Source organism: Hemiscyllium ocellatum, chromosome 25, assembly GCF_020745735.1.
Source record: "Hemiscyllium ocellatum isolate sHemOce1 chromosome 25, sHemOce1.pat.X.cur, whole genome shotgun sequence".
NCBI lineage: Eukaryota > Metazoa > Chordata > Chondrichthyes > Orectolobiformes > Hemiscylliidae > Hemiscyllium > Hemiscyllium ocellatum.
The window spans coordinates 10,277,507-10,304,407 of NC_083425.1; the positions used below are offsets into that span (position 1 = coordinate 10,277,507).

The following is a 26,901-nucleotide window of genomic DNA, read 5'->3' on the forward strand; positions in this document are numbered from 1 at the left end:
TATGAATAGGAAGGGTTTGGAGGGATATGGGCTAAGTGCTGGCAAATGGGACTAGATTAGGGTAGGATATCTGGTCAGCATGGATGAGTTGAACCAAAGGGTCTGATTCCGTGCTGTACATCTCTGTAACTCTAGTTGTTGGAGACACCTGTCAGTGCATGATCCACTGATCCAACCCTGATTCCTTTGGAAGTTCTGGGGTCTGTTGGAAATGGTCATGATGGAGATCTGACTGATACTGGCTAATCCCTGTTCCCAGATAACAATGAGCAGGAGTGAACTGAACCACCTACCCCAGCCGATGCATAAATAAATATTAAAGTAGCTCTTTTCAGAGAAGACGGCGATCACCAGCAGATTGTGTAAGTAGATCCCTTCAATCAGCAGCCAATAGTAATTCGCCCCGATGCAGTACTGCATGAGCACTTGAGCTGTTCTGCAACCTGCTGCAGTCTGTTGGAAAGACAGAAATGCAGGTTAGACCGTTCAACACTCAATGGGTGCAGCAGTGTGTGTGCGTGCGTCTGCGCACATGTGTGTGCACAATGGATGTGTATAAAAAGTGTATGAATGTGTAGTATGTGCATGTGAGTGTATGTAAGAGTGTGTGTGTGTGTGTGTGTGCAATTTTGTGTGCATCGTGTGTAAAATGTTTGTGTATGCGTACAATGTGTCAATGTGTAAAATGTGTGCGTGTGTCAGTGCATGTGTGAATGTCCAGTGTGTGTGAGTGTATAGTGTGAGTGTACAGTGCGTGAGCGTACTGTGTGTGTGTACAGTGTGTGAGTGTACAGTGTGGGTGTGAGTGTACAGTGTGTGTGTGTACAGTGCGTGAGTGTATTGTGTGTGTGAGTGTACAGTGTGTGAGTGTACAGTGTTTGAGTGTACGGTATGTGTGAGTGTACAGTATGTGTGTGTGAGAGTATCCAGTGTGAGTGAGTGTATAGTACATGTGAGTGTACAGAGTATGTGTGAGTGTGTGAGAGTGAGTGCCCAGTGTAAGTCTACAACGTGTGTGTGTGTGTGTGTGTGTGTGTGTGTGTGTCCAGTATGTGTGAGTGTACAGTGTGTGTGAGTGTACACTGTGGGTGCGTGTGAGTGTATAGTGTGTGGGTGTACAGTGTGCGTGTGTGTGCACAGTGTGTGTGTACAATGTGCTTGTGCGTCCAGTGTGATTGTACAGTGTGAGTGTAGTGTGTGTGTACAATGTGTGAGTTTAAAGTGTGTGTGCACAGTGTGTGTGTGTACAATGTGTGTGTAAGTATCCAGTGTGAGTGTACAGTACATGTGAGTGTACAGAGTATGTGTGAGTGTGTGAGAGTGTCCAGTGTGAGTGTACAATGTGTGTGTGTATAGTGTGTGTGTCCAATGTGTGTGAGTGTACATAGTATTTGTGAGTGTACAGTGTGGGTGCGTGTGAGTGTATAATGTGTGGGTGTATAGTGTGCGCGTGTGTGCACTGTGTGTGTACAGTGTGTGTGTGAGCGTTCAGTGTGTGTGTTCAGTGTATGTGTGCGTACAGTGTGATTGTACAGCGTGAGTGTAGTGTGTGTACAGTGTGTGTATATAGTTTGTGTGTAATGTGTGTGTACAATGTCTGTGTGTACAGTGTGTGCGTAGTGTGTATGAATGTATAGTGTGTGTGTGTACAATATGTGTGAGTGTACAGTGTGAGTGTACTGTGTGTGTACAATGTGTATGTATGACTGTACAGTGTGCATGCGAATGTACAGCATGTGTGAGAACGAAATGAACGGTGAGATAGATCAGTGTGAGCCCATTGATTCAGGCAGGAGGAGTGAGGAGGTCTCATAATCCCAACAAAAACAAATGTCCCAATGAGTTTGAAGAGCCACGGGATTTGAGGTTAAACTTGAAAACAGGCAGAGGTCAGTGAGGCCACAAGAAGATGAAAGGAAGCATGTGGGTTTGTTTCTGGGGCTGGGGGAGGATAGAGTTGAGAAGAGATGTCAAACTTGTACAGAACCTCACTTAGCCCACCCTGAACCATCGGGTAAAAAATGAGGTCTGCAGATTAGATTAGATTAGACTTACAGTGTGGAAACAGGCCCTTCGGCCCAACAAGTCCACACCGACCCGCCGAAGCGCAACCCACCCATACCCCTACATTTACCCCTTACCTAACACTACGGGCAATTTAGCTTAGCCAATTCACCTGACCCGCACATCTTTGGACTGTGGGAGGAAACCGGAGCACCCGGAGGAAACCCACGCAGACACGGGGAGAACGTGCAAACTCCACACAGTCAGTCGCCTGAGTCGGGAATTGAACCCGGGTCTACAGGCGCTGTGAGGCAGCAGTGCTAACCACTGTGCCACCGTGATGCTGGAGATCACAGCTGAAAATGTGTTGCTGGTTAAAGCACAGCAGGTCAGGCAGCATCCAAGGAACAGGAAATTCGACGTTTCGGGCCAGAGCCCTTCATCAGGAATCAGCTTATGCCCGAAACGTCGAATTTCCTGTTCCTTGGATGCTGCCTGACCTGCTGTGCTTTAACCAGCAACACATTTTCAGCCACCCTGAACCATAAACACTTCCTGTCTCCAACAAAAAATGGACTCAGAAACAGATTCACAGGAACGCTACAGAAACTGAGAGGCCGTATCGTTCACAAAAGACTGTACATTTGGTGGTGGGTGGGGGGCGGCTTCCATTCTCGGAAAAGAGAACTAACTCGATAGAGACGGTCAAGGCAACAAAAGTTGTTGATAACTTTGATTTTGGGTTTTTTTCTTAGACAGAATGTTTCTACTTGTGGAAGACCAAGACTAAGGACAGCAATATAACCAATCCACAAATCCAAAAGGGCAGTCAGGTGAAATGCCTTTACCCAGAGAGTGGCTGGACTGGGGAACCTGCTGCAGCAAAAGGGTGGTTGAGACGTGAGGGTGAGTCCTTCAAAGGGTGGGAGGCAAGTTACAGAGTTTTGACGAATCTGTTCGGACACACCTCCGTGGTGGATGGGATTAGAACTCTGATTAGATTACTTACAGTGTGGAAACAGGCCCTTCGGCCCAACAAGTCCACACCGACCCGCCGAAGCGCAACCCACCCATACCCCTACCTAACACTACGGGCAATTTAGCATGGCCAATTCACCTGACCCACACATCTTTGGACTGTGAGAGGAAACCAGAGCATCCAGAGGAAACCCACGCAGACATAGAGGGCACAGTCCAAAGATGTGCGGCTCAGGTGAATTGGCCATGCTAAATTGCCCGTAGTGTTAGGTAAGGGGTATGGGTGGGTTGCGCTTTGGCGGGTCGGTGTGGACTTGTTGGGCCGAAGGGCCTGTTTCCACACTGTAAGTAATCTAATATAAACACGGGGAGAACGTGCAAACTCCACACAGTCAGTCGCCTGAGTCAGGAACTGAACCCGGGTCTCAGGCGCTGTGAGGCAGCAGTGCTAACCACTGTGCCATCGTGCCACCCACAAATGATGCTAGCACAGATGCTAGCAATCCTGCTTCAAATAACTCATCTAACCTTTCAAGGCCTGCCCACAATCCACATATTCAAATCAGGAATATGATGGAATTCTCCCTACGAGCCTAGGATGAATGTTGTTCCAACAACACAAGATGATCTACACTATCCACAATAAAGTAGCTGCTTGACTGGCACCACATCCACAAGTATTCACACTCTTCACTACCAATGCACAGTATAGCATTATAGACCAGCTTCAAAATGCACTGTAGAAATTCATCAAGGTCCTTAAACAGAACGTTTCAAACCTGTAACTACTTGTTATGACACTGGATAAACCCCTCTGCTAATTTAAACCCAACACATAGAGAAGCTCATCTTGCGCCATAATCCGTTAAATTTCAAGAGGCAAAGAACTATCCCATATTTCATTATTTAAAGAATAAGATTGTTAATTTTTACTTCAAGTCCAACAGAGAACATTAAAATAACTTTTTACAATTCTTTTCTCTTTAACCTATCCTTTACCTCCCACTCTACAATACTGGTCCAACAAAAAAACCCGATTTAGATTTACAAAAAAAAACATGCTTCAAAACCAGTCAGCTCTGTCGATTCTTCTCTGGGTTTTCTTGGACAGTCTCTTCTGTGGTCTTCTGCTGCACAACTTTTCTTCTGGACAGGCACCTTTCAGAGTACTATTTGCTTGGCAGTTCTCCCCTAACTGATCAAAATGTCCGGTTTTATACCCCGAAATGGATCATTTCATTGGCTAAATGTCACCAAAACACTAAATACAAATTCTATTGGATTTTCTTTTGGCCCAGAAGTGGGGACGCTACCATCGCACTACAAGAGCCCTGGGTGGAGGCTTGTGTGCAGCATAAGCCCCAGCTTTGACCAATGGAGAAGAATGGTCTCTTTCTGTGCTTAGAGTAAAAAGTGAGGTCTGCAGATGCTGGAGATCAGAGCTGAAAATGTGTTGCTGGTTAAAGCACAGCAGGTCAGGCAGCATCCAAGGAGCAGGAAATTCAACGTTTCGGGCCAGAGCCCAAATTTCCTGTTCCTTGGATGCTGCCTGACCTGCTGTGCTTTAACCAGCAACACATTTTCAGCTCTGATCTCCAGCATCTGCAGACCTCACTTTTTACTCGAAGATTTTAACCTACTGCGAATCCTCTTGCAAGGATGCCTTCCTTGAAGAAGCTCTCTTCCTCCCTCTTCAAGGATTTCAGTGAGTCTCTCTCTCACTGCACCCCCCAGGTCATCTCCTCTGCACAGAAGCTCTTCAGCCACGTTCTCAAACAGACTCGTTACCACAGCCACATCTCCTTCCTCAGCACCTGCCTACGGATTCCTGATGAAGGGCTCTGGCCCGAAACGTCGAATTTCCTGTTCCTTGGATGCTGCCTGACCTGCTGTGCTTTAACCAGCAACACATTTTCAGCTCTTTCTGTGCTGTCAGAAACAACAAGGAGCTGTTCATGTTGTAAATATTGCGTCAGCTGAGTGTGTCAAAGTGCGTGCTCCAGTTGTTATCAACTGGTATTAACTGGGAAATCAAGGGCACAGGGTCAGGATGTGTAAGAGAATGTCGGGGCTTAGATCGATGGGGAAGACAGACTGAACCCCACTTCACCCACTGCCCAGTTGAGAATTGGCAGGAGTGGGCAGGGGCAGGGGGCAAACTCAGGCCGGGATGTGAAAACTGTCCCATGTACCCGCTCAAATCAAATTCTCACAAGATGGTTAAACCCCTTCCCATGGGAGTGGGATTGAAATCCATCAGGTACATCCTGCTTTTCCCATCGCTACTTAGGTGTTCAACAAGGTGAGGGAATATCCGCAGCGAGAGATGGGACCTGGTAACCAGTGTAGGTACACACTCTCCATGCTCAGGTATGGTTGGGTAAATCCCTGCCTCCACTCTGCCCAACACTGTGCGGACTAGCTTTGATCTCAGAACACCCATTTTCCATCAGCTACCCCTCTACGTTCCCTAGAGAATTCCCACAGAGTCCAAATAACAGCAAGATGACAATGGTCCTGTTTTCCTGATTTTAGTTTAGGGTTAGCATGAGCTGGGAAACAAGAAGAGTTCCCTGGCTGCTCCATATCTTTAACGGCGTCTCAGTTTAATGCCAGATCCTGAAATGGAGCACCTCGAAGACTTGCCAATTGGAGTTTCAATCCGACAAAACGCATCCAGAGAAAGATTAATTTGATTGCACTTTCTGGAATTTGCAATTGGAACTATTATGTCCTTAGACTTCATGACTGACATGGAGTGCTAATTTAAACATCAAGAGAATTGGAAGTGTGGTGTGACATCAAAGGTTTAAACATGCTCAAGTTGAATTTTATTGCACTCTCAAGTCATTTTTAAGTTAAAGTACCTTGCAATGTCTTTTTTCAAATTTTATTAAGGAAGTTTCTTTTTGGAAAATAACTACACAGTTTCTGAGTTAACATAGGAGCCAGTGTGACATTATAAGTTACCAAAGAGTATTGTTTTTGACAATGCAACAGATTAATAGGAAACAGATTTAGTTAATGCACTTGGTTTGTTGCGGGGAACATGTGTAAAGGGGGTATAGTTGCAAGCAATGGGAAAACGTACAAGGAATCTGTTATGAAAGATGTGTCGTCAGTGGGAGAGGCAGTCCAGTATATTGAGGAACTAAGACTATCTCCAACACAGTGGAGTTCAGTGATGGATTAGGATCATTAGTGAGCACTGCATTAACCTTTTCAGAAATTACAGATGGCCCTGCGACATCAGTTTGTGACGCAGCGATCAGGCAGTGGCTGGGTAGTGACCCACCTGCCTTGTGTGAGGGAGACTGGGGGTGGGGGGTGGCATTTCCTGCCAATGAGAGAGGCTGCTGGCCAATCAGATGCTAGCTGCTCTTGCTCTCAATAGCGCCCCTGAGAAGGTGGACAGAGCCTGGTGCCATGGGGGAGAAAGATGGACATGGGCAACACTCCCCACAACTGATGACTAAGCTGCTTTGTCAACGCAGCTCAGAAACAGAGAGCCTCCAGGTACAGCTGGAGATTACAGCCAATCATACAACTTTCCTTCTCCTTAAATTGTCCCACAAGCAGGGTAGCACTGCTGCCTCACAGCGCCAGGGACCTGAATTCGGTGCCAGCCTCCGGCGACAGTTTCTGTGTGGAGTTTGCACATCCTCCCCGTGTCTGTGTGGGTTTCCTCCGGGTGCTCCAGTTTCCTCCCACAGTCCAAAAATGTGCGGGTCAGGCTGGATTGGCCATGAGAAACGCAGAGTTACAGGGATGGGGTGGTCTGGGTTGCTTTGGCTGGGGATGGGGGGGTGGAGGGGCTCAGTGCAGACTTGATGGGCTGAATGGCCTGTTCCATTACAATAAGGATTCTATGATTCTAAATTGGCAATTATTTCCGCCAGGCTGAGGACTGTCAGTGGCCCACACTTCCTCATTCTCGGATTGATGAGCGGTCCAGGTCCCAATACCGTGTGTGTTCAGAGGCCGAATCAAATTCACTCCAGCTACAGCAAACTGGGTGGGGAAACCCTGCAGGAAGTGAGTGCTCCAACGTCGGGTGGTGGGTCTGAGTGAGTGAAGCTCTGCATCTGGACTGGGATTCCATGGAAGGGAACCCGTAGCTTTAACCCAAACTCTCCGGGTGGGAATCTCACAGGATTGGGTGGAGCCTCAGGTGTTACCTTGTTGAGAGGTTGGCGAGGTCCTGTCTGTTGTTGGGAGACCCTCTGTCACTTTCTCCAGCGACATCAGTTTGTGACGCAGCGATCAGGCAGTGGCTGGGTAGTGACCCACCTGCCTTGTGTGAGAGAGACTGGGGGTGGGGGGGTGGCATTTCCTGCCAATGAGAGAGGCTGCTGGCCAATCAGATGCTGGCTGCTCTTGCTCTCAATAGTGCCCCTGAGAAGGTTGTGGTCACTAATGGAAGGACAACACTCCACCCTTCCCCCTCCCCAAAATCCCTGGATCAAGGAACTGGATGTGTAAAGGAAGGGCTGATGGAGAGGTGGGTGTGGGAGTCCAGGGTAGGGGATGGGGCCACTTGAGTGAGGTGGGCACAGGGCAGTTTGGGTGGCTCCCTTACACAGCTCAGCAGGAGCTGGTTAGCTGGAGTTGAAGGGCTTTTGCCTGAAACGTCAATTCCCCTGCTCCTCGGATGCTGCTTGACATGCTGCGCTTTTCCAGCACCACACTCTCGACTCTGATCTCCAGCCTTCGCAGTCCTCACTGCCTCCAGGTTGATTTTAACCTCACTGCGAAGCCTCTTCCAAGGATGCTTACCTTGAAGAAGTTCTCCTCCTCTTTCTGTTGGTCAGAGTATTGAGTACAGGAGTTGGGAGGTCATGTTGTGGCTGTACAGGACATTGGTTAGGCCATTGTTGGAATATTGCGTGCAATTCTGGTCTCCTTCCTATCACAAAGATGTTGTGAAACTTGAAAGGGTTCAGAAAAGATTTAGAAAAGATTTACAAGGATGTTGCCAGGGTTGGAGGACTTGAGTTATAGGGAGAGGCTGAACAGACTGGGCTGTTTTCCCTGGAGCGTCGGAGGCTGAGGGGTGACTTTATAGAGGTTTACAAAATAATGAGGGGCATGGATAGGATAAGTAGACAAAGTCTTTTCCCTGGGGTGGGGGAGTCCAGAACTAGAGGGCATAAGTATAGGGTGAGAGGGGAAAGATATAAAAGAGAACTAAGGGGCAACTTTTTCACGCAGAGGGTGGTACGTGTATGGAATGAGCTGCCAGAGGAAGTGGTGGAGGCTGGTACAATTGCAACATTTAAGAGGCATCTGGATGGGTATATGAATAGGAAGGGTTTGGAGGGATATGGGCCAGGTGCTGGCAGGTGGGACTAGATTGGGTTGGGATATCTGGTTGGCATGGACGGGTTGGATTAAAGGGTCTGTTTCCCTGCTGTACATCTCTACGACTCTATGACCTCAGTGAGTCTCTCTCTCACTGCACCCTCCAGGTCATCTCCTCAGCCCTGAAGCTCTTGAGCCACATCCTGAAGCAGAGTCGCTACCACAGCCACATCGCCTTCCTCAGTTGAAGGGCATTTGCCCAAAACGTCGATTCCCCTGCTCCTTGGACGCTGCCTGACCTGCTGTGTTTTTCCAGCAACACACTCTGGACTCTAATCTCCAGCTTTTGCTGTCCTCACTTTCGCCTTGAGCTGGTTGGGCAGCAGAGTTTGATGCCAGGCACTGCCTTGCTTAGTTAAGTTCCCATTCCACCCCAAGCTCACCCACAGCAAGAGCGAAGCCCCTTGGATTTCTTCTTCACCCTGTCTGACCCCCTGCTGACCTCAGTAACAGTGAGGCCCAGTGGGCTGTAAAATCTGAATGGCCCCTGTATCCCAATGAGGGCAATTCGTTAAAACTGCTCCATTGAAATGGAGTTAATTTAATAAGATGTGCAAACCAATGGACAACACTGTCGCACTGCTGCAGCATGACCAGGAGCGATGGTCTCTTTTTGAGCTAAACCTTTCTCTTATTCTTAAACTAATCAAAATGGTGCCACGTCGTGGTGACAGTACGAAAGCTTTTCACCGTATTTGGCTGTGTTTCTCACTGTAAAACACACATGACGGTAAAATCATTCAGTCACTCATTCGGTGTTCTGGCTGCCAATCTTTAAGATTTGCCAATTTTCAGGTCAGTTTCTTGCCGTGGTCTTTGAGACTGCCTGGGGGAACAAGCCAGCATCACTTCAGGCAGGACCCTGATGGACAACAGCGAGACTCTCAGAAAAATGTACACACCCCCACACCCCCCGAGCCGACGGTTACCTTACCAGACATCAGCTCCCACTACTGGGCAGTTCCTGAAAAAACTCCACCAACATTTTAATAGTCTGTCATTAAACCTGGGCTAGACTAGATGGGAAACAGAATTCAATCAAGACTGTTCAGTTCCTAATTATGGACTAAACCTCACGTGTAATCCTGAACTAAGCATACTGTTCGGTTCACTAATCATTAGATCCTTGGGATAACTACACTGGACCATTGTCAAAAGGATTTGAAGAACAGCAAAGTAGTTTATCCAGCTCATAAGTCTTTCTCTTGTTCCCTCTCCTTAATTAGAAATGGGGGAAGGGACCAAATAGGCCCAGAAATGCACTGGCCCATGTAACATGCTTCTGATAATGTACACTTCCCAAATCCTGACTGGCTGGAAAATTTTCTGACATGAATATTTCCGATTCATCAGGCAGTCTCGATCCCCAGCGGAGCACGGCTGCTGTACTATCACAGTGGAGGTGGTGATGTAGTTTTAAGGTCACTGGACCTGTTATCCAGAGGCTCCAGGGTAATGTCCATGAGATGAGGGAGGTGGGTTTCGAATCCCAGTTCAACAGAGGGTGGAGTTCAAATCCAACAAAATTCTGGAGCTAAAAGCTAACCCTAATGGTGACCATTGTCAAAACCCATCCACTTTGCTAATGTCCTTTAGGGAAGGAAATCTGCCGTCCTGAACTGACCTGGCCTCCATGGGACTCCAGACCCACAGGTATGTGGGGGCTCTTCACTGCCCTCGGAAATGACCTGGCAAGGCACTGAGTTAGAATCCCTACACTGGGGAAGCAGGCCATTTAGCAACCTCCAAAGAGTTCCCACCCAATCCCTGTACCCCTGCATTTCCCATGGTGAATCCAGCCAACCTGCACATCCCTGAGACACTATGGGCATGGCCAACCCACCCTGACCTGCACATCTTTGGACTGTGGGAGGAAACCTAGACACAGGGAGAATGTGTAAACCCCACACAGTCACCTGAGGCTGGAATTGAACCCAGGACCCTGGTGCTGTGAGGTAGCACTGAGCTATCGTGCCACCCCAGCTCATGGGCAGCTAGGATTGACAATAAATGTTGGCCTTGCTAGTGGCACCGATATCCTAAGAAAGGATTGAGTAAAAAAAACTATGGTGGCCAATGATCTTGTTACCAGTGAGTGCTTACTCCTTCAAAGCAGCACAGAATCACCAGAGAGGACCTACCTCATTGTTAAACCAGACTTTAATGTCAACATCCTCTGTGATTTGTTTGTACTGCGTTTTGAAAAGAGCGTCTTTAATGAGGATTGAGACTGCTCGCAGGATGAATGAGGCAAACAGGTTCATGTGGATGTAGTTCCTCATACAGTGAAGCTTCCTGGGGGAGAGATAGAGATGATTAGGAACCGTGCAGGATTCAGCCGTGGGTCAGACAAGTTTTATATTGGCGGAGGGGGTATTTGATCCTGTGAGGTTTGTGCTGAGGGGAAGTTGAATGTTGCCCCAGTTTTGGGCTCTGACATGAACAGCAAGATTGGGTGTAGAGCAATGAGATGAGGAGTTAGACCCCACTCACTCTGCCCCAACACCAGAACATCTTCAACGGCCCATCCTGACTTTTTCCCCATCGGTCACACCTCCTGGTGAAAATATTTTCTAAGCAATCCTTCAGACTGTTGTGACACACCTCTGGAGCAGGTGGGACTTGGAACCCGGCATCCTGACCCAGAGGAATGGGCAATACCACTGCACCACAACAGGCCAGCATCTCTTGGTGTAGGCTGACCACTCAGCAGAATATATGAGCACTCTTTGCAATGGAATCACTTGGCATGAGCTTGGAGAGGGAATGGGTCAACTTTGACCCGCCTCTCTGGCCTGGATAGAGGTGAGAGGTCAGAGGCGACGTTAGCACATTAGAGGTGAAAAGTGAGTGCACTGTAATTAGAAATGAAAGATCAGAGAACTAAAGGTGAAAGGTCAAGTTAACAGCAGTTCAATATTTGATAACATTACCAAAGAATATTCTTACCTAAATCCCACCAGAATTCCCAGGGCCAACACTAAGGTTCCTAAGGACAGCGAATATCCCACTGTGTACATTATCTTGAAGCCATGTAATATCTTCCCCTGTTCCTGCTGAAAAGTGACAGAAAATACCGATTAACAAAGGCATGATGGGTCGCACAGCAGCTCAGTGATGTCCAGATGGAACCCCCGAACTGTTCGGTACAGAAATGTGGGCAAGAGGCCACTCTTGTTCATTCTGATGAAACAGTCGAGAGATTGATGTTGGAATGATGGATGGAGATCAGGGAATATCTGAGAAATCAATACAAAAAAGTGGGTGTGGAAACTTAAGAATATAATACAGGAAGGCATAGTACAGAGGCCATTCATCCCACTGAGCTGTTACTAGCTCCTTGAAACTCAAGTCCGAGACCCCCACCTCCTGACTCCTTTTCCACAGTGCAGGGTTAGAACTGTTTCTATAAAATATGACTCAAAGTTCAGCTTTTTAAAATTATTATTCATTCGTAGGATGTGAACATCGCTGACTGGGCCAGCATTTATTGCCCATTCCTAATTGCCCCAGAGGGCAGTTAAGAGTCAACCACATCGCTGTGGGTCTGGAGTCACATGGAGGCCAGACCAGGTAAGGATGGCAGTTTCCTTCCCTAAAGGACATTCGTGACCCAGATGGGATTTTCCGACAATCGACAGTGGTTCATGGCCATCTTGAGACTCATAGTTTTTTATTGAATTCAAATTCCACCATCGGCCATGGTGGGATTTGAATCTGTATTCCCAGAACATTACCTGGGTGTCTAGATTAACTGTCTACCACTTCCTAGCTAAACAGCAGTATTGTTAAAATCCTGGTGTAATATTTCATGTCTTTAGCTCAACAAATAAAGTTTGGAGCAGGACTGGCATAGGTGGGGCTGTCACTGTCTTGTAACGTGTTGCTGCCCCCTGTACACACATTTGCAAAACCCACTGCGATTCCTGTAATTACTCGATCGTTCCGGTGCTTGGGATATCCGTGCTTCTACCTGAGCTCGGTCATCCTTGGGGTCATCTTTGCATTGGCTACTGTCCCTCCAGGGGTGTCTAATGGATTCCATCACCCAGTTACCGTCAGGTCCACACTTTCTGAACACAAAGCCATCCTGCACTGTAAAAGACAGAGACATTAATCACCTCCTTTGCATTAAACTCTGGTGACACCGGAAGACTGAAAACTGTTTGAGCTTTAGGGAGAGTTGAATAGGCTGGGGTTGTTTTCTTTGGAACGTTGGAGGCTGAGGGGTGACCTGATAAAGATTTATCAAATCGTGGATAGGATAAAAGAACAAAGTCTTTTTCCTGGGATGGGGGAGCCCAGAACTAGAGGGCATAGGTTTAGGGCGAGAGGGGAAAGATATAAAAGAGACTTAAGGGGCAACTTTTTCACGCAGAGGATGGTACATGTATGGAATGAACCGCCAGAAGAGGTGATGGAGGCTGAAACATGCATCTGGATGGGTATATGAATAGGAAGGGTTTGGAGGGATATGGGCCGGGTGCTGGCAGATGGGACCAGATTGGGTTGGGATATCTGGTCGGCATGGACGGGTTGGACCGAAGGGTCTGTTTCCATGACATACATCTCTATAACTCTATGAGTTGATTAAATGGGTAAGCTCACAATTCAGCCACAATGTTCTGCACTTTGTGTTTATGAGTGACCGGTTAGCGCAAGGAGAGTATCGCAAACTCCTACATGTGTGAGTTACTGAGAAACAACAGCATAAATATGGTTGATAAGTTAAACAAAGAAGAGGGGCATTAATCCATGCTGAGAGAGAGTGTGTTGTGATCCGAGAGGACAAATGCATGGATGACACAGATTGGCCATTGATGTCCCGAGCTTTGCTGACAAATTGCCTCATATCCTTTAAAAAGTACCTTGGCACATTATAACCCTCAAGGCTGTGGGCCAAGTGCTAGATGAGGTTGAAGGTCAGAGCAGACCCGATGGGCCGAAGGGCCTCTTTAGCACTGGATGGCTCAATAATGCTACATCCCCGCTGCAAATCTATAAATCAAAGGAGCTCACAGTATGTTCTCAGCATGTTCTCTTACCTGTATTATACCAGGGTAAGTACCAGGGACAGGAGACATTCACAGTGGTGTTTGGGAGACCGTCGGGCCAGCAGGCATACTTATCAAAGGTTCGGTTACACACCACACCTACCGAAAAAACATACGAGACAGAAGGTTTGCAGATGGAAGCTGATGTTAACTCCGGCCCCTGTTTCTGCTTCCCCCCTCCATATCTTCGAATCTCTTACCTTCAGAACAAGACCTGTCGCCTGCTTGAAAACATTCAATGTTTTGGCCTCACCTGCTTCCTGCAGCACGTGGAAAAGTCAACATGGAAACCTGAAGCAAGAGACCTTGACATTTGTAGGGGGCTGTTCATATCTTGGAAGGTGCTGTCTGAGGATCGTTGGTGAATTTCTGCAGCGCATCCTGTAGATAGTACACACTGCTGCTACTGAGCGTCGGTGGTGGAGGGTGTGGGTGTTTGTGGATGTGGTGCCAATCAAGTGGGGGCTGCTTTATCCTGGATGGTGTCAAGCTTCTTGAGTGTTGTTGGAGCTGCCCCCATCCAGGGCAAGTGGGGAGTATTCCATCACACTCCTGACTTGTGCCTTGTGGATGTGTTTTGTAGACTTAGGAGTGAGGAGGTGAGTTACTTGCTGCAGTATTCCTAGCCTCTGACCTGCTCTTGCAGCCACTGTATTTACTTGGCTAGTCTAGGTTCTGGTCAGTGGTAACCCCTAAGGATGTTGATTCAGTGGCCAATAACACAGATCCTCCCCCTATGTTGAAGATAGTCATTGCCTGGTATTTGCGTGAACCCATTAGTTAGCTCAAGCCTGGATATTGCCCAGGCTCTTGCTGCATCAAGATCGAGGGTAGACTGATGCGATGGTTTGGGTTAGATTTGTCCTGTTTTGTGTGTACTGGGCAATGTTCCACATCATCGGGTGGATACCAGTGTTGTAACTGTACAGGAAGAGCTTGGCCAAGGGTGCAGCCGGTTCTGGAGCACATGTCTTCAGTACAATTGCTGGAATGTTGTCAGGGCCCATAGCCTTTGCAGTATCCAGTGCATCCACGTGTTCTTCTGATATTGTGTGGAGTGAATCAAATTGGCTGGAGACTGGTATCTGTGATGCTGGGGACCACTGGAGGAGCCCAAGATGGATCATCCACTCGGCTGAAGATTGGTGCAAATGCTTCAAGTTGGTCTTTTGTCCCAATGTGTGAAAGATTGGCAAGACACATAGCAACTACTGTAATCCAGTATTATAATATTTGCATTAGTTATTATTACCCTTCACAACAAATGATGCTAGTGATTCTGATGGTGGAAAAGGAGAATGCTGTGAAGGCATTGGATGGAAACAGAGGATGGAATCAAAGTGGGGCATGTACTCCCAAAGGGGGATGGGGGGGGTGGCAGTTTAAGGAAATGGGGAAGGCTGGGCTATCCAGGCTGGGGAGGTGATGTGCCCCATTAGGCTTTCAGCATCCTGTAACAGCTCCTCCAGCCTCCACCCCTCCTCCCAGAGACACAAACCCAGGAGTCTCCGCCTGAGTCCTCAAACTATATCACAACTCGGAGTTCAGGTTGGGGAGTGGGGCTGTTGGGGGAGGGGAAGGATTGGGGGGATGGGGAGGGGGTCATCCTACCTTTCGGCTGTGAGGTCCGGGACATGTTTCGGAAACATTCGTCAGAATATCTTTTCCACTTTTCCACTGTGTTCTCTAGGACTTCAACGGACGCTCCCTGGAAGACAGTAATGACAGCAGAACATTGTAAATGCTTCCACGCTCCATGTATCTTCATATGGAAGTGAGAAAAGGCACAGAGGGTGAAAACAGTGAGGGGAGGTATGGGAGGATAACCCTCCCTCTGTCAGGTACCATTGGCAGACTGGATCTGGTACAAGTGTGGGCTCCTCAATTCTTTCAATTCTAATCAATTCTTTAATACCCTGTGACCTTTAGCCTAGAAAATTAGTCTAAAAAAATAAGACTTCTACAAAACTCCATGCCGTACATTCCTAGTGAGAGAATGGCTGTGGAACGTTAGCCCAGCATACCCTAAACACACGCCATGCTGAGGAACAACCTGGGGTGGCCATTGTGCAGCCCTCAGGAACACACACTGGGAAAACAGGATCAGAGAATTCACTGACCATGGCCTGTCTAAAGGATTAATGTAGGCCCGAATGCGAACATGAAATAGTGAGAAAATCCCACACTGTGGATGATGACGTTAATCATGTAATTTTGCTGACAAATTGCTGCAATTTTGAGCTTTGAAATTATCGTTCACATCTGCTCCATTCTCCCAGACTGGTGGGTGTCTCAGGATGAGCAAATGCATTTTGTCTGTATCCCAACAGGATGTCAAGTCAATCTGGATGGAAGGTTCACCAGGAGGGAGGCTGATGGTTTTGTTCTTAGGTGGGAACACGGAGCAGGAGTCGACCATCTGGCCCATCGAGCCTGCTCCACCATTCATTAAGGTCATGGCTGATCTTCACACCAACATAGCAAGGCGGCATGGTGGATCAGTGGTTAGCCCTGCTGCCTCACAGCATCAGGGACCTGGGTTCGATTCCAGCCTCGCACAACTCTCCGTGTGGAGTTTGCACATTCTCCCTGTGTCTGTGTGGGTTTCCTCCCACAGTGTAAAGATGTGCAGGTTAGGGTGGGTCAGCCATGCTAAATCACCTGTAGTGTGCTGGTTAGCCATGGGGAATGCAAGGTTACGGGGGTGGGGTGGGATGCTCTTTGGAGGGTTTTGTGGGCTGAATGGCCTGATCTGACACTGTAAGGACTTTATTCTTTGCTTGGACTTAGCTCCACTGACGCGCCCACTCTCCATAATCCATAATTCCTTTATTGGTCAAAAATCAATCACTTTGCCTATAAACGTTCTCCGAGGTAACCTCATTAGGCAGGGATTTCCACAGATTCATAACCCTTTGGGTAAAGTAGTTACTCCCCAACTCAGTCCTATATTTGTCCCCCCCCCTTACTGTGAGGCTATACCCCTTTCCACTAGTTTCACCTGCCAATGGAAACAACCTCCCAGCTTCTATCTTATCCATTTCTTTACAATTTCAGCTCAAGGCAATGCTGGACAAATCAGTTCCCTGTATGAAAGCTGGCTTGATAGATCATACTTCCTAATTTTGTTTGTAGCGAATGTGACTGAAAAATATGCACATGAGGCTGCAGATGTTCCTCAACAATAGAACACAGAATGAAACAAACGCAAACAGCAAAACAAAATTTCAAGTTATTTCCCAACACAATCCATTACAGGGACTCAAGGCCAGAGAAATTAGACACCAATCTCAACTCTAAGTTTGGAGCTAACTGATTGCCTCCTGGGCTCTTGCCTTGCGGGGGCCACGGAGATAATTTTGCGATTCCTTTCCCAAGTCTGCAATCACGAACCCCTCACAATTCTGAAGGTTGAAGTGTTCTCAATTCTGACATATCGGAGACTCAATACAAGTATCCTTGGTGCAGTAGCTTCACAGAATGGAACTCAATTCCATTGCAAAGCAGCCTCTTTGGAAAGCATGTGTGCTGGTTACTTACATTGATGGCATTCTTTAAAGCCGCACTGATATCAAGAGCCTACTTGATTCCTGATGAAGGGCTTATGCTCGAAACATCGATTCTCCTGCTCCTTGGATGCTGCCTGACCTGTTGTGCTTTTCCAGCACCACACTCTCGACTCTGATCTCCAGCATAGGGCGGCATGGTGGCTCACAGCTCCAGGGTCCCAGGTTCGATTCCAGCCTCAGGCCACTATCTGTGTGGAGTTTGCACATTCTCCCCGTGTCTGTGCGGGTTTCCTCCGGGTGCTCCGGTTTCCTCCCACAGTCCAAAGATGTGCCGGTGAGGTGAAGTGGCCATGCTAAATTGCCCGTAGTGTTAGGTGCATCATTCAGAGGGAAATGGGTCTGGGTGGGTTACTCTTCAGAGGGTCGGTGTGGACTTGTTGGGCCAAAGGGCCTGTTTCCACACTGTAGGGAATCTAATCTGCAGTGCTCACTCTCTCCTATCAAGAGCCTACTGTCAGTGTGGAATCAGCAGAGGTGTTGAATGTAAAATGTGACGTGTTGCTGTGCGTGTGGGTACGTATGCATGTGTGAAATGTAGTCTATTTTTAAAATTTTATTTGCATTTAAAACTGTAACTTGGTGTCTAAAGTGGATTTATTCTGCTGCTTATCGTTTTTAATTTCAGATATTTGTACAAACTTAGAAAAATGTTAATATATTTGCGACTGAGTTTTAAAAAAGCATCAAAAATAAAATATTTTGAAAACTTAAAAATAACTCATTCCTTCTGGTGTGACTGGTTTCCCTGAGCTGAACTGGGATTAAAAAACCTAGCTTTCCCTCCTCATTGAAGCTATTCTGTCTTTTCAACTGAACTCTGGAATTTTTCTACTGAAGTAAAAAAGAATATTGCGCTCTGAAGTCAAAACAAACCCAATAATGGTGTTAGTTTACTCTGCCAGTCATAATCTCCTCAGTGTAAACATCTTATATATTAAGATTGCAGTGGGGGTGGGGGTGGTGGTGGAAGAGGGGATTGGTTTCTTCAGGTCCTGTTCTGGATGTTACAGAATGACTTTCTGAGCTTTTTAATGAAAAAAGACCTTCACAGAACTGACCTAATTTATTAATATATCTATATTCTATCCTTCCTTCGCCATACTGTCTCTCCAGTGTCCGAGTGCATCAATGAAATAAGATGACAATAGGAAGTGATTTTTCTCAGGAGAAAGTGAGGACTGCAGATGCTGGAGATCAGAGCTGAAAATGTGTTGCTGGAAAAGCGCAGCAGGTCAGGCAGCAACCAAGGAGCAGGAGAATCGACGTTTCGGGCATGAGCCCTTCTTCAGGAAAGGGCTGATTTTTCTCAGGCCAACATTAGGAGACCTGGTCAGACATTTTGAAGAACCGAGCCAATCACGGAATAGATTCCTGACACAATTAGAGGCTGTATGTTTTTTGTTTCTTTTTTATTTTCTTTCCCCATGCCAAGGATTTGGGAAAACTGCTTCTTTAAGTGCTGATTAATGAACTAGGTAAAAACAAGGACTGCAGATGCTGGGAACCAGAGTCTAGATTAGAGTGGTGCTGGAAAAGCACAGCAGGTCAGGCAGCATCCCAGGAGCAGGAAAATCAACATTTCGGGCAAAAGCCCTTCATCAGGAATCTGATTCCTGCATTTTAATTCCATTTCACTGGAATTGGAGCATCCCAATGTCACGAAAGGCATTATATTAATGTTATTTCTCTTTCATTGTCATGGTTTGCTTGCTAGCATTCCTGGAAAACTCCTTAAAATGCTTCATCATGTCCAGGGTGCTCTTTAGATACGTGTTGTTTAGTTACTTCAGCTCTGTGAATTTGCCTTTCATTGCTGTATGTTAACTCTCAGCGCCAGGCCACAGGCAGTTGGCATCTGCTCCCTCGTCCTCTTGGAATCTCCCTCCGTTACCATGTCGACGCAGCAAGGTAGCTTTTGGCAAGAGCGAGGGGGCCCAAATCCCAACGGGAGATCCGGGATGTGAGGGTGGGGAAGGGGGTGGGTTGAGTGACAACTTGAGGTGAGGAGGCAATATCTGTCTCTATTCAACCACAAGTCCTTGAGTGGCTGTGCTCTTTGAACTCTAACAAGGATTAACCCCACCGTAAACCACATTTCCAACAATAACAGCAGCATGCAACAGAAATGAAAAGGGAGACCCAGCCACTGTGCCTGCATTTCTCCAGCACCTTCTGCTCCTTTAGTTTCAGATTCCAGCATCTGCGGTCCAATGCTTACAACATCCAGGGACAGAGGGGAGACACTGTGCTTTATTCAGATGGTGCCTGTATTAGTTAGGGTCTCTTACCCACAGGTTACAGGACCACATCAATTCATTCTGATGAGTTACAATACCTATTGGTCTCAGTCTTTCTCTCCCATTGAGCCTGCTGTGATTAGATTAGATTAGATTACTTACAGTGTGGAAACAGGCCCTTCGGCCCAACAAGTCCACACCGACCCGCCGAAGCGCAACCCACCCATACCCCTACATATACCCCTTACCTAACACTAGGGCAATTTAGCACGGCCAATTCACCTGACCCGCACATCTTTGGACTGTGGGAGGAAACCAGAGCACCCGGAGGAAACCCACGCAGACACGGGGAGAATGTGCAAACTCCACACAGTCAGTCGCCTGAGGCGGGAATTGAACCCAGGTCCCTGGCGCTGTGAGGCAGCAGTGCTAACCACTGTGCCACCGTGCCACCCTTGTGCTTGGAAGAAAGCAATGAATATTTCTGTGCTCCCATCACCGGCCCTGCTTAGTGTGGAGCCCTGCATTATCTGGGCCAGGCACAGTCGGCCTGCACTCCCTCTGCATTACTGATGTCCTGATGAGGAGAAACAGCGTACACTGAAATGGCCTTAAGCCCATTCAGTCAATGGAGGATAAATATTTCAAAACTCCACCATGATATATTGTACGCTGTCTAAATCGTTTAAACAAGATCACCGCAAACTGGGCAAATGTCCCAGTGAACACTTATCTGGGTCACACAGGATTCTCTCCTCACAGAGGTGCCAGCCTTGATGCCTGTAATATTTGCCTCCGAGTCGAAAGCCAGTTAATGAGGCCCGTTTATTCAACACTCTGAAACGTTGGCTTCTGTTTGGCCCCGTGCAGATGCCTGAACGGCTGGGACGTTGCCGGGATTTTTGGTGACTGTTTCAGCCCATGCAGCACTCCGAAGTAGAGCCACCGGACTGGAAACGTTAGCACCATTCCTCTCACCACAGATGCTGCCACAGCCCGCTGAGTTTCTCCAGCACTGTGGGTTGGTTTGGCGGGGTTTTGGTTTTGGAAACGCACTGAGGGAATGCAGACCCTGTCAGAGGGGCCGAGATTTTTTTCCAATTGAGAAATGAAACTTCTCTGGGTGGAACACAGAACAGTACAACACAGGCCTACATGACGCTGAATTAAAGTAATCCCTCTGCCTGCCCTAATCCATATCCCTCCTTTCCTTGCATATTCATGAGCTTTTCTAACAGGCCCTTAAATGCCCCATCGTATCTGCCTCCATTACCATCCAGCACTGTGTTCCACACACTCCTACCAATCTCTGTGTAAAAGACTTGCCCCTCACATCTCCTTTGAACTCTTCCCTCTCACCTTTAATACATGCCCCTCACCCCACCTCAGTATTAGACATTTTACCTCTGAGGAGAAAGATTCTGACCGTCAACCCTATCTATGCAACCCATTATTGTATGGGTTTCTATCAAGGTGGGGTGGGGTGGTGGTGGTGGAGGGGGGGAGGTGGTGTGGTGGAGGGGGGTGGTGGTGGTGGTGGGGTGGTGGTTGGGATGGGGGTGATGGAGGGGGGTGGAGTGGGGTGGTGGATGGGGGAGGTGGGGTGGTGGTGGAGGGGTGGTGAAGGGGGGGTTGGTGGGTGGTGGTGGGGGAGTGGCGGAGGGGTGGTGGAGTGGTGGAGGGGGGCTGGGGTGGGGTGGTGGTGGGGGGTGTGGTGGGGGTTGGTGGTGGTGGGGGTGTGGAGGTGTGGGGTGGTGTTGATGGTGGGATGGTCATGGGAGGGTTTGGTGGTGGTAAGTGTGGTGGTGGGGGGTGTGGAGGTGGTGGAGTGGTGGTGGGGGGTGGTGTGGGGGTTGGTAGGGGGGTGTGGTGGGGGTTGGTGGTGGGGGATTGTGGGGGATGGTGGTGGGGGGGTGGTGGTGGTGTTGGGGTGGGGGGTTGGTGGTGGTGGGGGAGCGGTGGTGGTGGGGGGTGGTAGGGGGTGGTGGTGGCGAGTGGGGGAGGCTGTGGGGTGTGGTGGTGGGGGGATAGAGGGGTGTGTTGAAGGGGTGGGGGTGGTGGTGGTGGGGTGGTGGTGGTGGGGGCTGTGGTGGTGGGGGATGGTGGTGGGGGGGTGTTGGTGGGGGGTGGTGGTGTGGGGGTTCATGGGGAAGTGGTGGGGGGTTGTGGTGGTGGGGTGGTGGTGGTGGTGTTGGGGTGGGGGGAAGTGGGGTGGGGTGATGGTGGTGGTGGGGGCAAGGTGGGGGGGTGGTGGGGGGGTGGTGGTGGTGGTGATTGTGGTGGTGGGGGGGTGGTGGTGGGAGGGTGATGGTGATGTGGAGGTTGGTAGGGGGAGTGGTGGGGGATGGTAGTGGGGGGGTGGTGGGAGGGTGGTGCTGGTGGTGTTGGGGTGGTGGTAGTGGGGATGGTGGGGTGGGGTGATGGTGGTGGTGGGGGGGTGGTGTGGGGGAGTGGTGGTGCGGGTGGTGGTGATGGGGGATGGTGGGGGGGTTGGGTGATGGTGGTGGTGGGGGCGTGATGGTGGGAGTGGTACCCTCACCACCCCCACCATCACCACCACAATCACTGTCACCATCACCAGCACCATTACCGCCCTCACCACCACCATCATCACCACAATCACTCTCACTATCACCACCACCGTTACCACCCTCACCACTACCATCACCATCACAATCACTGCCATCACCATCACCACCACCATTTCTGCCCTCACCACTGCCCTCACCACCACAATCAGTCACCACCATCACTACCACCAGCACCATGAGGGTGGTAAGGGCAGTAATTGTGCTGGTGCTAGTGATGACAGTGATTGTGGTGATGATGATGGTGACAGTGATTGTGGTGGTGATGGTGGTGGTGAGGGCGGTAATGGTGGTGGTCATGGTGATGGCAGTGATGGTGGTGGTGAGGGCGGTAATGGTGGTGGTCATGGTGATGGCAGTGATGGTGGTGGTGATGGTGGTGTTGAGGGTGGTAACGGTGGTGGTGGTAGTGATGGTGACAGTAGTACCATCACCACCATTACGCCCTCACCAACACCATCACCACCACAATCACTGTCACCACCACCCTCACCACCACCAGCACCACCACAATCACTGCCCTCACCACCCTCACCACCACCCTCACCACCACAATCACTGCCATCACCCACCACCATTACCGCCCTCACTACCATAATCAGTCACCACCATCACTACCACCATTACTGCCCTCACTACCACCATCACCACCACAATCACTGTCACCACCATCACCACCATTACCTCCCTCACCACCACAATCACTGTCATGACTATCACCAGCACCATTACCGCCCTCACCACCACCACCATCACAATCACTGTCATCACTATCACCAGCATCATTACCGTCCTTACCACCACCATCACCACCACAATCACTGTCATCACTATCACCAGCAATCACCAGCACCATTACCGCCCTCACCACCACCACCATCACTGTCATTGCCATCACCACCATCATCACTATCACTGCTATCATTGCGATCACCATCACCGCCAACATCACCATCATTGCCATAATCGCCATTACTGCTAATATCACCATCATTATCATCACTGCCATCATCTCTATCACCATCACCATCACCGCAATCATCACTATCACTGCTATCATCGCAATCGTCATCATCACTGCTGTAATCGCGATCACCATCATCATCATCACTGCCATCATCGCGATCGCCATCACTGCCATCACGACCATCACCATCACCATCACCATCACCTTCTCCAGAATTAACTGGGGATCAACCAGCAGCTGTTGGGTTGACTGTCCAGTCAACCTTCTTCCCTTTTGCATGGTTTGCAATGACCTGGATTGGGTAACCAGGAGATACGTAATATTGAAGTGTAATGAACAGACGTTAATCAGGCGATGCTCTCTCATTGTGCTGACAATAGCTTTCTGAGTTCTCTATCCTCCAGGCTTTTCAAGTAAACCCTGAAAAAGTTTTCCCTCTGTATCTCTGAGTTGATTACATCAGAGATGCAGGGCACAGATCAGACCTCATGATGTATCAGTACCCAGAATCCTTTGAAAACTGTGGCCTTGTATAAAGAGCTGTAATTGTTTACTTTAAAGATAATTCCCACAAACACAGCTACTGACCAATCTGCTCTTCAATCCCTTGATGAGCAGTTTTATTCTGAGCTTTACCTTTCAGAATCTCCTGTTAGTGTAGATTCTACCTCTGTCTGCGTTTGTTACATCTATTTCTAACATTATTGGTGTGGACAATCTTGGTCCAATCATTTACTTCCTTGTTGAGACGTGTTGTAACATCTGTTTCTGGGAAGTGCAGGAGGCTATTCAGCCCCTCCAGCCTATACTGCCATTCAGTGAGGTTTTTTTTAGATTAGATTACTTACAGTGTGGAAACAGGCCCTTCGGCCCAACAAGTCCACACCGACCCACCGAAGCGCAACCCACCCATACCCCTACATTTACCCCTTACCTAACACTACAGGCAATTTAGCATGGCCAATTCACCTGACCCGCACATCTTTGGACTGTGGGAGGAAACCGGAGCACCTGGACGAAACCCACGCAGACACGGGGAGAACGTGCAAACTCCACACAGTCTGTCGCCTGAGTCGGGAAGTTTTGATTGTTCATTCTATATCCCTGCCTTTGTCCTGAATGCCTGAATAACAAAATTCTCTCTCAAACTCTGTCTTAGCATCAGTTATTGATCTAGCATCAATGACCATTTGTGGAGGGGAATTCCAAATGCCAACCAGGCTTTGCGAAAAGACCCACCTGGATCACTGATATCTGCCACCCTTACCAGGTCTGGCCTAGATGTGACTCCAGACCCACAGCAATGTGGTGAAATCTTAACTGCCCTCCGGGAAATCAGAAATGAGCGATAAATGTTGGCCTGGACAGTAACACCCACATCCCATGAGTGAATAAAACATTTGTACGCACCTTCCCTCCCAAAAGGTCTGGATCTAAGTTTTCCATTTTCCCAAGTCAAAAAGTGTGGTGCTGGAAAAGCACAGCAGGTCAGGCAGCATCCGAGGAGCAGGAGAGTCGATGTTTCGGGCAAAAACCCTTCATCAGGAATATGGGAGATGGCCCAAGGGAGCTGAGAGATAAATGGGAGGGGGGTGTGGGGCTGGGGAGTTGGGGTGGGGGAGGGGGAGGTAGCTGGGAATGCGACAGGTAGATGGAGGTGCAATTTCCTGAAGATGTTTCCTGATCCTGGATTTCCTAACAGAGGAAAAATAGCCTCTCTCAAATTACCCTAACGTGTTCCCTTCCAATAGCTCAAAAACTTTAATCAAATCACCGAATTTCAGGGAAGGCTGTGTAAACTCGCTTCATTATTTCATTCAACCTTTGCTCTCTGGTCAGTTATTATCGAGGTCAGTTTGATTATTTCCCCTTAGCTTTCCAAGATCGTTGAAATAAATGACCCACATCCAGAGAATGACTATCAAAGCAATAATCATTGACAGGTACTAATCACATAGTTAAAGACACTGTGTTAGCCTGACACTTGGTAAAAACACATTGGAGGGCTATTGTCAGACACAGCTCACTCAACACAGATGGAACCCACAGCAAGTGCTCATCAGGCAAGAGGCGGTTTTGGACAAAGATGGCACCCTTACCTGAAAATTCATGGACAACGGTACAAGGAGAATAAGGAATCGTGCTTGTAACATGCCTCTGTAGTGCTGCCAAAATCATTGGTGCATCAGGGGGCGTCCTGTAACGTTCAGTGCCCACATGGAGTGGTTGAGAGTATGGGAGCTGCTAACATAGCCACCTGAAACACAGGAACCACCGATCAATCAGTCAATCACATCAAACACCTAACCTAGGCAGGAGCACCCAGCTGTGGACACACACAGATATATACTGCCCTGTAACACACTGCTAGCAAAGTATTAATCCACACTGCAGGAACAAATTACTGCAGATGCTGGGATCTGCTCTGAAAATCAAAAATGCTGGCGATCCCAGTGGATCAGGCTGCATCCGTGGAGAGAGAGCAAGCTAACGTTTCGGCTCTTCATCGGAGCAGCTCTCAAAATGTTAGCTTGCTCTCTCCCCATGAATGCTGCCTGACCCACTGTGATCTCCAGCACTTTCTGTTTCGAGTAATAGTTTACACTGTCCTGAAATACAGTGTTAGCAGAGCATTAATTTATACTGAACAGCAACATACTGTTAGCAAAGTGCCCATTTATACTGTACTGTAATGAGCCATTAGCAAAATATTCATTTAGATTGTACTGTTACACACTGTTAGCAAGGTGCTAATTTAATGGATCAAATGGAGAGAACTTTAGTTATTCTTGGTCAGGATTGTGTCCTGCATTTCAGTGTCAGATTTAGGGGGAGTCTTGATAAATAAATTACAGTGAAGGGGAGATTGGGGGCAGGCATTAACTGTTCAATTCCATTTCAGCTTGGACAGAGGTCATTCAGCCCAAGGATTCCGTACTGACTTGTTAGCTTTCCCAGAGACCAGCAGTACTGGGCTCCCTTTCCTCACCTGACCATCTCATGGTTGATGATAACTCACTTCTGAAGGATGTCTCCAAAACTGACGGAAACGTTCCCTTCTTTCCCCATTTTCAAATTCCCAGGTCACTGGCCCCAGCTCCAGGTGAATTCTCCGCAGCTCTCTGTGGGCAGGATACCAGGGCAGTGGGGAACGTGCAAAGGTGGGTAGTGTGGAGGAGATTTGCCAGAATGGGAGCAGTAATGAGGGGCTTCCGTTCCACAGAGACATCAGAGAAGTCAGAATTGTTCTCCTTTAAGCAGAGAACCTATGGGGGTGGGGAGGGGGGGCTTTATTAGAAATGCTCAAAACCACAAAGTTTCTCGTCAGATTCAATTGTTGCTGGTGAGTTGGTGATTTGCTAACGTTGATTCTATGACTGTGGCCAAAACAATCAGTAGCACAATGAGGAGAGTTGACTTGAGGGGTATCTGGAGCACAAACAATTTACAATCGTAGGCCATTCGGCTCTTCAAACCTGCTCTGCTATACAATCAGATGGTGGCTGATCTGAGTTTTACCCTCGACCCTATCTTCCTGCATTGAGTCATAGATATATACAGCCCTTCAGTCCAACCCGTCCATGCCGACCAGATATCCTAACATAATCTAGTCCCACTTGCCAGCACCCAGCCCTTCAAACCCTTCCTATTCATATCCCCATCCAAATGCCTTTTAAATGTTGCAATTGCACCAGCCTCCACCACATCCTCTGGCAGCTCATTCCATACCCGTACCACCCTCTGTGTGAAAAAGTTGCCCCTTAGGTCTCTTTTATATCTCACCCTAAACCTATGCCCTCTAGTTCAGGACTCCCCAACCACAGGGAAAAGACTGTCTATTTATCCTATCCATACCTCTTATAATTTTGTAAACCTCTATAAGGTCACTCCTCAGCCTCCGACGCTCCAGGGAAAACAGCCCCAGCCTGTTCAGCCTCTCCCTGTAGCTCAAATCTCTCAACCCAACTCCTGATTTTCCAAATGACCATTCAAACAAGGAGTACAGATGGAGCTGCCTGGAAGCAAGACCTAAGCATAACTTTCAGAGGACAATTGGCTCAATGGTTGATGGGGAATGATATTATGAGAGACATGGGGAAGGGGCTAGAATTGGGTTGTCAGGGCTCACTGGCCTCCTCCAGT

At 48.3% G+C, this 26,901-nt stretch overlaps 1 protein-coding gene across 1 annotated transcript in view; it reads right to left on the reverse strand.

Annotated features, from left to right (window-relative positions):
• Positions 1-26,901, reverse strand: part of gcgra (glucagon receptor a) — a 100,386-nt gene that overhangs the window by 18,994 nt on the left and 54,491 nt on the right. Inside the window, exons 2-8 of the mRNA XM_060844770.1 lie at positions 24,858-25,015; positions 15,009-15,105; positions 13,389-13,496; positions 12,317-12,438; positions 11,293-11,399; positions 10,485-10,638; positions 294-453 (exon numbers count right to left, since the gene is read on the reverse strand). Coding sequence (XP_060700753.1) covers positions 294-453; positions 10,485-10,638; positions 11,293-11,399; positions 12,317-12,438; positions 13,389-13,496; positions 15,009-15,105; positions 24,858-24,911 — 802 coding nt within the window. The 5' untranslated portion in view covers positions 24,912-25,015. The remainder of the gene's footprint in view (positions 1-293; positions 454-10,484; positions 10,639-11,292; positions 11,400-12,316; positions 12,439-13,388; positions 13,497-15,008; positions 15,106-24,857; positions 25,016-26,901) is intronic.